General features: G+C 39.7%; 1 protein-coding gene across 3 annotated transcripts in view; it reads left to right on the top strand.

The window, feature by feature from the left end:
• The window catches only part of LOC148655551 (sickle tail protein homolog), a 292,353-nt gene that overhangs the window by 34,307 nt on the left and 245,865 nt on the right, over window positions 1–12,181 (top strand). The window contains exon 1 of one of the 3 annotated variants that reach the window (XM_088642158.1): window positions 2,611–2,674. The exons of the other annotated variants lie outside the window; for them this stretch is intronic. Coding sequence (XP_088498284.1) covers window positions 2,626–2,674 — 49 coding nt within the window. The 5' untranslated portion in view covers window positions 2,611–2,625. Of the gene's footprint in view, window positions 1–2,610; window positions 2,675–12,181 lie in introns of those variants that run through there. 3 annotated transcript variants of the gene reach the window in all.

Consider the following 12,181-nt stretch of genomic DNA (forward strand, 5'->3'; position numbering starts at 1 on the left):
TCAGCTTTTTGCAGTCTTGGGAAGTATGTCAAAAGAAGACCCATTTACCTTTCTTTCACTCTGAAATTACAATGAACTGTTGTTAGCCAAGCCGCCATTGGTACTGAACAATAGAATCTGGAATTGTAATAATTTGATAATAAACCCACAGTTTGTTGTTCACTGTAGGGTATGTATTCCTGAAATATCATGGCTAACATAACTACAGTTGCTGCTGTTATGCAGAATACTGTTATGTTTTCTCTGTGAAATGAATTCGCTGGAGAATGACGTCAAAAACAAACCCAGGGCCAGTCATTGCAATCCGATGTTTCCTAAGCATCCTTCACCCACTGAATATGGTTAATGGTGGGAAAAACATCGCTGGGGAGAGGTTATCATGTGACAAAATAGGATTGTTCTGTTTTTTATCTCATTTTCGCATTGTTCCTTTCTAAAAATGGTATCCCAAAACAGTGAGGTGGTCTTCTTATCTTGAGCATCTCAGATGTAATCCTGCTATTTGTTTTTCCCCTGAGGCAGACTTGTTTTTCACAGCATTGCATGAGAGACTGGTGCTGCACCCTTTTCCATTCGTTCAGAAGCAGCACGAAACTCTTCATGCTCAGTATTGCTATCCTTACGCGTACCTGCATACCCTGTAGTAAACTGTTATCTCATCTCTAAGTGTGCAAACCTTGTATTCTGAAAGGAAAAACCAAACCCCGGCGATTATAAACATGTGTGTTTTAGTGAGAATTCACCATGTCTTCCCTGTAGCAACTGTAGTTAGAAAAAGCAATAAAACTTAGCAGCAGTCTGTGGAGGACAAATTTGCATTTACAATGATGGCTGGGACAGGAGATTTACACCACTGCTGCGCAGCAGAACACAAATCCAAGAATGAAGAGAATAACACTCAGGATGATGTACATGCTGTAGCCTACCAGTATGTGGCAGTATAACCAAATGCTCGGGTCAGGTTTCCTTACTGATTATACTTTACCCTTATGTAAAGTTGTTGTAGAAGCTATTGTAAAAATTCTAATAAGAACAAAACCCATTAAATACATTTATTTTACATGAAAAGGAATGGGAGTTTGGAAATTGCAATGTTCTGGACAGTGTGGCACTGAAACTGCAGCAGTTTCACTAGATGGGAGTTGTCTGTCACTTGTCTAAAACTCTGAGTGACTTACTTAATAAGCAGAAACCTTTCAAATTTCCTTTATTTTGGATCATTTATTTTTAATTTAGTTTTTAGGCCATTTTATTCCATTATATTTGCTTTGTATGATTTTATTCATTCATATCTTTTATAAATCTTATCTTTTCTAACAGATGTGAATTTGATATGTACTGTACAGTATGTGTATGATTACATACAATCAACAAACAATTAAACTAATGTTATCTAATAATCTCTAAATAGATGAGTGAAGGGAATATATATTAATGAGTGAAAATAACCTTATATTTTGAGTAATTGGCAACTTCTGCTCTTGTTATCGGTTAATGGTGATAGGTGGAACTAGAGTAGCCATATCACCCTGCAACTCACAATATTATTAGAATTATTATTATACCCCGGCCTCCTGGGGAAATGTCCCATTGGCCTTTACCAGTCATGGCCTCCTCTCAATCCCCATCTATGAACTGTCTTCATCACTCTGTTCTCCTCCCCACTGAGAGCTGGTGTGTGGGGAGCGGACTGGTGCACTTTGACTGCTGTCATATCATCCAGGTGGGGCTGCACATTGGTGGTAGCAGTGGGATTCCCCATTACCTGTAAAGTGCTTTGAGTGGAGTGTCCAGGAAAATGTTATATAAGTGTAAGGAATTATTATTATTATTATTATTATTATTATTATTATTATTATTATTATTATTATTATTATTATTATTAACTGAGGGTAACACTCAATTTTTAACGTTTAGCCGTAATTCATTCAAGCTTTCAGTTCCACTAGAATTTCAAAGCAGCATTAGAAAGTGAAGGTTTACAGCCTAGGAAGGTTTTTAATCTGCAATCTAGATCTGCGGTTGAAGTTTTTGTTCCATTATTAATTCAAAACATTTTGGCTTATGGATGTGTGTAGTTACCGGTTACAAAGGTACAATAATGATGAAGCTAAGTCAAAACAGCAAGTTAATGTTTTGTTAAAAACCAGAACCATTGAACAATGACAAAAGAAAGTGTTTATGAAGAGCTGAGAACTGTTTCTCTAGATCCAATGAAAAGTGATCTTAATGAGGAGGCGTTAGCTTTGTGAAACGCCCACTCAATGATTCCTGTTAATCTTCTTGTTTGCCACATCATAACCAGTAATATACTGGTTTGGTTGTGCTACTGTATATTGTGTCTTCAAATGTGATTCTTTACAGCAAAAGCATGACCATTATTGAAAGGTCATTTCGCACACAGGCAAAATACTGAATGTTTTTAGGTCAGTATGAAATGGTTTTGAATCCTGTAAATAATGTAGTTTTTAAGAGAGTTTTTTTCTGGCAAGTCATTTCATCAGTTGCCTGAAAAGTCTTTCTGAGAGATGCCTTTTGTTCTGCTAAAATTTCTTATTTTCTCTTACACCTGAGAATCTATACGGATGCAATTAGTCTCAGATACTCTCAAGGGTACTTCACGAAATGGCATCTATCCTATGTGCCGCTGAGGGGATGAAGACAATCAGCGGAGGTAAGCTAATTGATTTGTAGTGATTATAAGACATCGCTGCAATTGCGTTGACAAGTCTGCAGTATAATTGATTAAGAATGTAATTCGCATAAGAGCAGCAGAGCACGTTCGGATAGAGTTTAGTAGTATCAGATTGGGCTGGTTTACAGGCCTATGGACTAAACGAATTACGGATGTGTGAGAAAATACAGTTTAGGCAATACTGATGGGTGACACGGGCATTGGAGAGGCGGTCTGTACGGTAGTTTGGTTTTCAGGTTCAACGTGCTGCTGAGGAACACAGTTGATCCTGGGCTGACTAGGGGTGTTGGCACCTGGAGGAATGGGGTGTGTCTTAGCGGTGTAGCAGCGTAGTTTGTCCTCACAGCAGAGAGAGGGGAGTCGAGATGGCACAGGTGTGAGTCCCAAGTGCTCCCTGTGCCTTCCCATCTCAGGGCACACACATGGTGACAGCCAGATGACATCATATATTCCCAGCAGCCTCATTTTCTGCTTCTCATGCAGAGGTTGCCGTTTACACTGGAATGAAAGGACGGAGACAGGCAGACCAATTCAGGGAACATGTCAGAGCTGTGAGGATCAAAGATCTCTCCAAACCGACAGTACCCTATTTCATCTCTAATGACCACGATCTTTCTGATCTTTCCATCTGCGTCCTTACTTAGGAGTTCCAGAACTCCTACTGCAGAAAGACACCTGAAACCCAAATTAAAATTGTTCTGAAACTCAGATCACACCTTCCCCCTTCTCTCAATGACGGACTCATCTCCTTCTAAATCTTTTCCATTCATTTTCACATTTCAGCTTTCCACTCCTCTCCTCCTCTCTCTCCCTGAGCTTGGACACTCATTCTCGTCTGCTTCATGACCATTTCCTCCCTGCTCCCTGCTTGTCGGGACTGAGTGATGACAGTCTGTCCATGAAGCTCAAAGAGCTGGAACCCCGCTAGTGGACCAGGCCAAGGTGCAGGCCCAGGAGTTGTGCTGGGGTCAGTGAAGGGCTGAGCAACAGTGAGCGCAGGGAAACTAGAATTGTACTTTGCGTTACTTTAAGTAATTTTGCTTTGCTTTATCAGGGAAGTGCCAAACAGGTAAGTACCTCATTTTACTTAAGTAACCTGAGGGATACAAAGTACTGTATATTGAGGGCAGGTTCTTCCAGACAGGTGTGGTAAATTAAGCAATTATCATCCCATCATGCTCAGGGTCATGTATAAAAATGCTGGACAGGCCCAGTTGTCCATTATTTAGTCCCCGTGGCTAGATGAAAAGATCTCAGTGACTTTGAGAGAAGGGTGATTGTTGGCAGGAGCTCCAGTGACAAAGACTGTTCAACTATGCTATCATTAACTGTGGCTGAAAAGCTGATCAACATATTTGTATTCTCTCGAATTGACTACTGCAATGCTCTGCTCCCTGGGGTATCTAAATCTACTCTGAACAAGCTGCAGTATGTCCAAAATTCAGCAGCCAGAATCCTGACCAGGTCTAGTGCAAGTGTTCACATTACTCCTATCCTGGAGTCCTTGCACTGGCTTCCGGTCAAATTCCGCGTAGACTTTAAAATCCTCATGCTCACCTACAAGGCTTTACATGGCTTGGCACCTCAATACCTGTCTGAACTTTTATCGCCCTACTCCCCACCTCGCAACCTCCGCTCTTCAAATTCTGCCCTCCTTACTGTCCCCCAAGCCCGTCTACATTGTATGGGCGACAGGGCCTTCTCCTGTTATGCCCCCAAGCTCTGGAACTCTTTGCCCAAGGATATTAGAGAGTCACCTTCTCTAAACTCCTTCAAATCCAGACTCGAAACCCTCCTTTTCAGAAAAGCCTTTACTTAACTGGTTCCATTCTTCACCCCTCTGCTCTTCTTAATACCATCTTCCACGGTCTCCTCTATTGTTATTGTTGTATTGTTGTAATTATAATTGTGTCCTGTCTTGTGAAATTTTCTTATTTATTGTTGTAGTCTTCTTATTTATTGTTATTGTCATCCTGTAAAGCGCTTTGAGAAGCCACCTTTAAAGGCGCTATATAAAATAAAGTTTATTATTATTATATTATTAACTTGCTGATGTTTCATGAGGAACTGTGGCTGGGGTGATGTTGGCATGGACGTCTGAGGGAAAGACATCTTTAACTAAGGGTAACTGTGGATAAAAGCAGAAACTCCTCGATCGTGATGTGTGTGAATTGGTTCGAGATGCAAGGTAAAAAGGATGAGCTGCTCTGAGTCAGCTGACTGTAAATGTCAATCCAAGACATGGACAGGCAGATTCATCAAGTGCAGTCTGTTGAGAACTTCACACAGAGAAATACTATGGTTGGGTTGCAGTGCATCAATCCCTAATTACACCCAAAAAAGGCACTTTTACGAATAAAGTGGTGCAAACAACACAAGAGCAGTGGAAAAAAGTTATGTGGTCAAATGAGTCATCCTTCACCCTTCTCAACACGCGGATGAGTACATGTGCAGTGCACACCAAAAGTAGCATACAGGCTTGAGTGCTTGTTTCCCAGAAGGGGCAACAGCTGTTCCCCATGCAGGATTTGAACCCTAAACCTCCAAAGCCCTAACCACAGCTTCATGCTGCAGTGACATACTGTAGAGCACCATGCCCGGACAACCAGAAGAATCTGAAAGTGGAATGATTACAGATGCTCCAAGTACATTTTGTTCTAACAGGAGCAGTCTAACACTGTAACAGAGCAGGCTGACAATGTAGAAGGTGACAGAATATATGTAAAGCGTGCTTTTTAAATGCATGTAAATTACTTAAGATTTAATAGGTCCGACATGTAAAAGGCGTAACTTTTGAGTTAATGACTGTACCTGTACATATACTTTTGATAATCCCCAGACCATGAAGTACTGAGTTTAAGTATTCAGTTGATTTCACAAATGTCTGGAATATTGATCAAGCAGAAAAGCAGTTATTACTGCCCTGATATGGAAGATATCTGTTATTAGGATATTTGAGTTGTCATTTCAGGTGGTAGCACTCACACAGAGCTCTTCATGTAATTTTAGGGGATAAATAGCTTTGAGAGTGAAAAGAAAACGCTTCTGAAATTTGAATGAACAAGAGCAGACCAGGGGAATGGTCTCTATTAACTGCCCAAGTGATACATGTCGTGTTTTTTACAGTTGGCAAGGTTATCTGTGGCACTTACTATACATGCGATACATAGTGTGAATAAAAAGGGATTGCTCTGGGTTATTAGATCATTTCTGTAGTTTCATACACTGGTAAAATGCAGCTGATTATGTCTGCACTCATCAGGGCAGACAAAGACAACAGGATATCTTTTACAGGAATTAAGCTTAAATGAAATTCGAATCACCTTACCTACTGTATATTTTACTGCTTTCCTTTACATCTAAATACTGATCAGAAACATGTAGAGCATTTATTCTATACTAAAAAGTAAAACCCAACATCTTGGCCGGGAAGCCTTTGGACAGAGTCTCTTGACTTGCCAGCGTGAAATGAATCTCTGTTCGCTCTTCTGCAGCTCTGCAAAATCCCGTGGTGCAGCTCACTGCTCTCATCCTCATCAAAGGCCAATATCGCAGTGGATTGGGGGTGTGATGTAACCTCCATGTACTGTAAAATGTTTTGCGCTTTAGTACTTGTAGGAACAGAAACTCAGCACATTTCTTAACTCTGGCGACAGAATTGATGTCCAGCCCCTGTGCTGTGCTGGGGCCTGTTGGGACTGGCACTCTTAAGAGAGCAGTATCTTCGCTCTGCTTGGCTGAACAGTGCCACAGCCATCGCTCTTCCTGTGCGCCATCCTGGATTTCCGTGTCAAGACTCGACAGGATCAGCCCTAGGGCTGTACATTTCAGCATGCTGGAGCAGGTCATTTTCTTAGCTGGGGCACAGTCCCATAGTGCCCAGCTTTGCAGGCAGCTACAAAGGCATCAATCTACGAGGAAAGAAAGCCAAGGGATTCAGATATTGCTTTATATATTTCCATAGAATATGATAAAAAATCTTCACATAAGCATAAATGAAGATGCAGTGCTATATTGCATTGGAAGATTAGAAGGAATTGCATTAATCCTCTCATGGCTATAGATTATCACATGCAAGAGCCAGATTGAGAAGCAGGAGAAAGGGTAAAACAAAGCCTTCTAGTCATTAACTAAGAGGCGAGGAATCGGTATCAAAACTGCTGCAATTTAAGAGGAATATTTATATTACAGTGATATGTATCTTCTGTAGGTTTATCTTGTAAACTGTCATCTGTTTAATCCCCATATTCACCCAATTATTTTTAATTTTTTATACATTGTTATGCATCAATATATCATTTTTAGAAGTCGCTGTTTTACTCCCCTCCAGCTAGGAATGACCCATATAAAAAATATTCTGCTGGCTTGTCATGATGTTATGGCTTAATACTGTCATATCTGATCTACACATTTTTTTGCATTGCACTTCTCAGTGTCTTACTCTTTCATACATCCTGAGTCTTACATGCTGAGAAGTTACTCACCTTGTTTCCTGCCATTGAAAAAGTGTGGCTAGCTGAGGTTAAGTAAAAAAAATAACTTCCATTCTCACATTGTTATCTATTTTTGTATGGCAAAGTCCCACATCTTGATTATTTTTATTAAGGTTACTTAAAGTTCTAGTCACCCTGAGGATGACACACAGTGACACAGAGCTCATTGTGGACGATGGACTAAGGGAGCCCCAGACACCCTCTGCAAGTAAGAATGTTCCTTACTGTTCACAAACGGGCTGTAAAATTGCCCAATATCAACAGTCACAGTAGGTTATGGGGTTGAAAAGCAGACACAGTTACTGAGATGAGGTAAAGTGAAATGTACAGTCTGTGCGCAATGGAGAAGCCTTTGATTACTCAGTCTTCATTGTGAGTCACTGAAACTGTGGGGGTTGTACGACGGAATACCTCTCCCTTACATTTTGTCTGAAATAGATCCACTTTGTTGAGCAAAGAAGAATATTCTTAAGAAAGAATATTTTATTTCTTGTGTACATTGTGAGCTCAGATGTGCCTTCACAATAAGCAGTACACCTGGCTAGGTCAATGCCGTTTGCAACAGCTTGGCACATAGAAACCTAAAGAAAAGTTAAACTCCCACCAGAGTAAATGAGAAAGAAGAGTAAATCAATATAATTGATTTCCAAAGACCCAGGGGCTCTGTTCAGCATTCCAGTAAATGCTTGATGAAAATATCTTCACAATATGCAAGGTAAGTTTAGGTGCTGGCAAAGCACCTAAAAGACGCTTGACAACTGCATTGCACTAATGTGTTTCTAAACCTATTATACATGAAAATAATTTTGCTATTTTAAATAAATATGTAATTAATCATTATTATCAGTGGGTTACAAGCATATAACTGACTCTCTCTTAATATGCTTTGTGTTACAAGTTACAATAAAATTATTATAGTATATTATAGTATAATGGGTTTACATTATCTAAACTAAAGTGCTTCTATAGAATGCTAGAGCAGAGAGGGAATAATGGAATAGTCTTATTTCTTGTGAAAAACTAAGAAATTGTAATCAACTTCATCTGCTCTTGGCATATTTACATTCTATTTGTGATCTGATTGAATCTTTTTTTAAGTAGCATTTTTTTCATGGTTGGTATATATCTCAAAAAACACTTGATTTAGGAAGTAAGAGTTGAATGAATTCATTCATGTTGCACATCGAGTAACAAAAAAGGGCATTAAAGCAAACAGTCGTAAATAAGAAACTCAATGGGTGGAAAACTGAGAACTGTCAGTCATTGTAGCCATCACTGCTCAAGGCCAAGCACAGATGCTTCAGTGATGTGGGTGGAACCTGGTCTTTAAATATGAAATGTGCGAATGATGCATAGGGTTGTATTCAAAAAACAGTTTTACCTATACCATCGTGTTGCATTTACACAACCATTTCTCTAAATAAGAAAACAAAAAAAAATCAATGTTTTAAATTGTGTGCCTTTTGTCAAAGAATGACAATGAGATTAGTGTGGCAGACCAGTGTATGAATTATGCCCATTGTCTTCAGTATGAATTGTAGGTCTTGTTGCCATTTTTCCAAATCAACAAGTAAAGATAATATTCCTGAGGGAAGGTCATTTATATTAAATGTGATAATTATGTGAAAATGGCACTCTGTTTCTATGTGCGTCAGAGTGTCTCTCTGTAGAGCTTAAAAAAGAGTTGATGTTAAACATGAAACTACTGCATATTCATTTTACCAGTGATCATTTTTACAGTTACTTTACACTCTGATTTCTTATGGTATCTTTAAATCTGTTATTTCCTTAGAAAAGAATATCTAATAATTAAATATATATGTTGAAGATGAAACATTATTCCAAACTTTTGGACAGTATAATCTATGTTAAATAGGCATTTATTTTGTCTTAACACACCTTAAGGTTAATAACCTTATATTTTTGGTTTGGCTCTGGGAATAGACCCAGCGAAGCAAAAGCCATTATTGCCTGGTGATCCACAAAAGTAATGAGCTTTTGCTTTGCACCCTAATTATACTCCATAAATAAACCATTTTCCAGTCTTAACATTACACAGAGTGTAGCACACAGAATGTCAGGCTGTAATAAAACACTGGAATATTTTACTGCTGAAACTCGACTGATGCAAGAAGAATGCAATTAAAATGAATGGCCATATTAGAAAGTTAAAGAATGTTCTTAACATGTAGCAGAAACATAAAACTATTTGACTTGCTTAACAGGGCTGGGAATGGGTGTGGAGGGTTGAGAATAGAAGCTGAAGATGCTGCTTAGTTTTAACTATGAAATATAACCATGATATACAGTATGGAGAAACCATAGGTATCCAAATTCCACACTCTTTGAAAGTAGTGATGTGACAGCAGAATGAAAACAGCAGATGTGTAGTACTCCTTAATCCTATGAGACCTACAACAAAATGTAAAAGATTTTTGGTCATGAGAAAATTAACATGTGATTATTTCAAGAGAACACCGTATTGTAAATTGGTACAGTGTAATAACCTGTGAAGCATAGTGCACTTTCTGGTGGTATTAAAACATTTTAATGTTTTAATGTCTATTGCTAGAGTAGAGTAAAGGAGTTTATTGCTATATGTACATGCACATTGGAATTCTTATGTGCACTGATCTCTTGGGACATACGCAGTACAACAGACGGCACCACACATTGTAGACAACAGGAGCAATAAATATGTAGCAGTGAGACAAAAAAAACGTGGTAGACCATGCAAAGTGCGTCGTGCAGATGTGTACTGAGTCTGAGGCACTGCAGTTAGCTGTTGAAGATGCATACTGCAGTGGGATAGAAGCTGTTCTTGAGTCTAGTGGTCCGTACTTTAACAGTGTGGTACCGCATGTCAGAGTGCAAGGGGGAGAACAGTCTGTGGCCGGGATATCTGGGATCCTAAATGATGGACTGGGCTTTAATGTGACAGCAAATGGTGAGAATCTTACCAATTAATGGTAAATCACATCCTTTAACCCTCTGTGCCGTTGTCACAACCCTTTGTAGTGTGTCTCTGTCATGCCTGGTAGTACTGCTGTACCACACAGTGAGGCCTCTAGTGAGGGCACTTTCTATGGTGCTGCAGTAAACGTTAATGAGGAAATGCTTCCCCATACCGCATCTCTTCAAGCACTGCAGGAAGTGCAGGCGCTGTTGTGCCTTGTTCAGACTGCCAACAGTGTTGTGAGACCAAGCCAAGTCAGTGGTAATCTGCAGGCCAAGGAAACTGCTAGGAAAACAGTTTTGGCTCTCTGCTACTGTACATACTGTAGATTTTTCATAGTTTTCCAGTTTTCTACCCTGGTTCATCTTTTCTTCTTTTCTCTTGTTTCAAAGTTGAGGATTTTGAAATGCACTATCGTCTGACACCTTGGAGTCAGTAAGCAACAATCCATCCAGTCATGTTGTTGAATGGCTTGAGTGAATAAAAAGCTTAATCAGACCCTTGGCTTATTTGACTACTAACTACCAAACAGACTGACTAGTTGGAATGGTTTCCTTGTTTTTAACTGTTATTATATTCTTGTGTGTTCTTATGTGACACTTATGATCAACAGTAAGGAGCCTAACTCCTTCTGGTAATTAACTCCTGGAGTTAATTGGTCTGGTCATGGTAGTAGGTTTGCAAGACATGTGAGGGAAAGTGAATGAACCCATCTTCCCAAACATGACTTTATGGAATGCATTTGTATTGTAATATTTTATGTTATAAAGATTCAAGTTCCTCCTTACAACCCTAATTCACTCATTCATAACACAATGCTAACAAGAATGCACAGAAGCAATATTTATCTTTTGATTATCTGTAGCCTGCTTTAACACATTTTAACCAGTATTCCTTTCTATCTTGTATTAATAATAGAGGGTTCACAATTCAAAGATCTTTTTTTCAAAAGTTGAGAAATAAAAACAGACTTGAGTAAATATACAAAATATGTTATTACAAGTTTGTGGTAGACTTAATCACAGAGAGGGATTTGCTGTCAAACAGCAAGAAATGACATTTCAATTACTTAATATGGGACCTCGTATCAATCCCTAGATGTTTGTCTAGCATTTTTATAGCAAGCTTAATACCTTATATAAAATGTTGGCAGAGAACCAGAAAAATTGAAAAACTAGTTGTTGATGTACAGTATATAGTTCTGGTCTATCTCTTGCAGAACAGGCCCATTAAAAACAGTATTCTTGCAAGTGCATAGTAGTGTGTCTGTCATGGTTGGCATCCCTCCCCCAGGGGGCACCCTTACTCTTAGACGCTACTGATTCTAGTATAATCCCTGATTGCTTTCCTGGTGTGTCTAATCAGTGTTTAATTATAGAAGCCTAGTACCTCCCATGCTCTGGGCTCAGCTTTGGAAGACGGATGTCTGAGCTCTGGAGTAGCCCGAGGGCATAGGCCTTATTCCCAGACATCCTGACCTCTGAACCTGGGACTTGGAGCGCCTTGTCCCGTATCTGTCTGATGCCATGTTTCTCCCTGTCTGTGTTCCCCCCTTCCAGGGATTTTAATCCGTTTTTGTCTTGATTGATTGCCCGGCTCAGGAGTTCTGGACTGATTCCTGGTTACCCCTTGGACCTGAATGGATTTGGATGTTATCGGATCTTTCCCCCTTTTTTGCTATGGCACGGATTACCACTGCATCACTATTGTCACAATAAACCCTGTGTGTCTTTCCCGAAGTCCGTCTCCTGAACTCTACGGATAAACAACCTCGCACAGGGTGTTAATACAAACCCACACGGGAGACTGAGCTCTCCATCCCCAAATGCTGAGTCTCCCGTGACAGTGTCCCACGAAGTGATGAACTGGCCCCTGGCAAAGGCTGCAGGTACAAATGCGCTGCTTGTAGGGTGTTGTTATGGGTTAGCTAGCAAAATGCATTTCTGAGCTCCACTCCACCAATGGGAAGTGAAGAGTATTACAAGCTCAATGTGCTACAGGTTTGGTTAGAATCTCGTAAATGTGATGGTTTTCCTA

This window comes from Lepisosteus platostomus, chromosome 8, assembly GCF_059453375.1.
Source record: "Lepisosteus platostomus isolate fLepPlt1 chromosome 8, fLepPlt1.hap1, whole genome shotgun sequence".
Classification (NCBI taxonomy): Eukaryota; Metazoa; Chordata; class Actinopteri; order Semionotiformes; family Lepisosteidae; genus Lepisosteus; species Lepisosteus platostomus.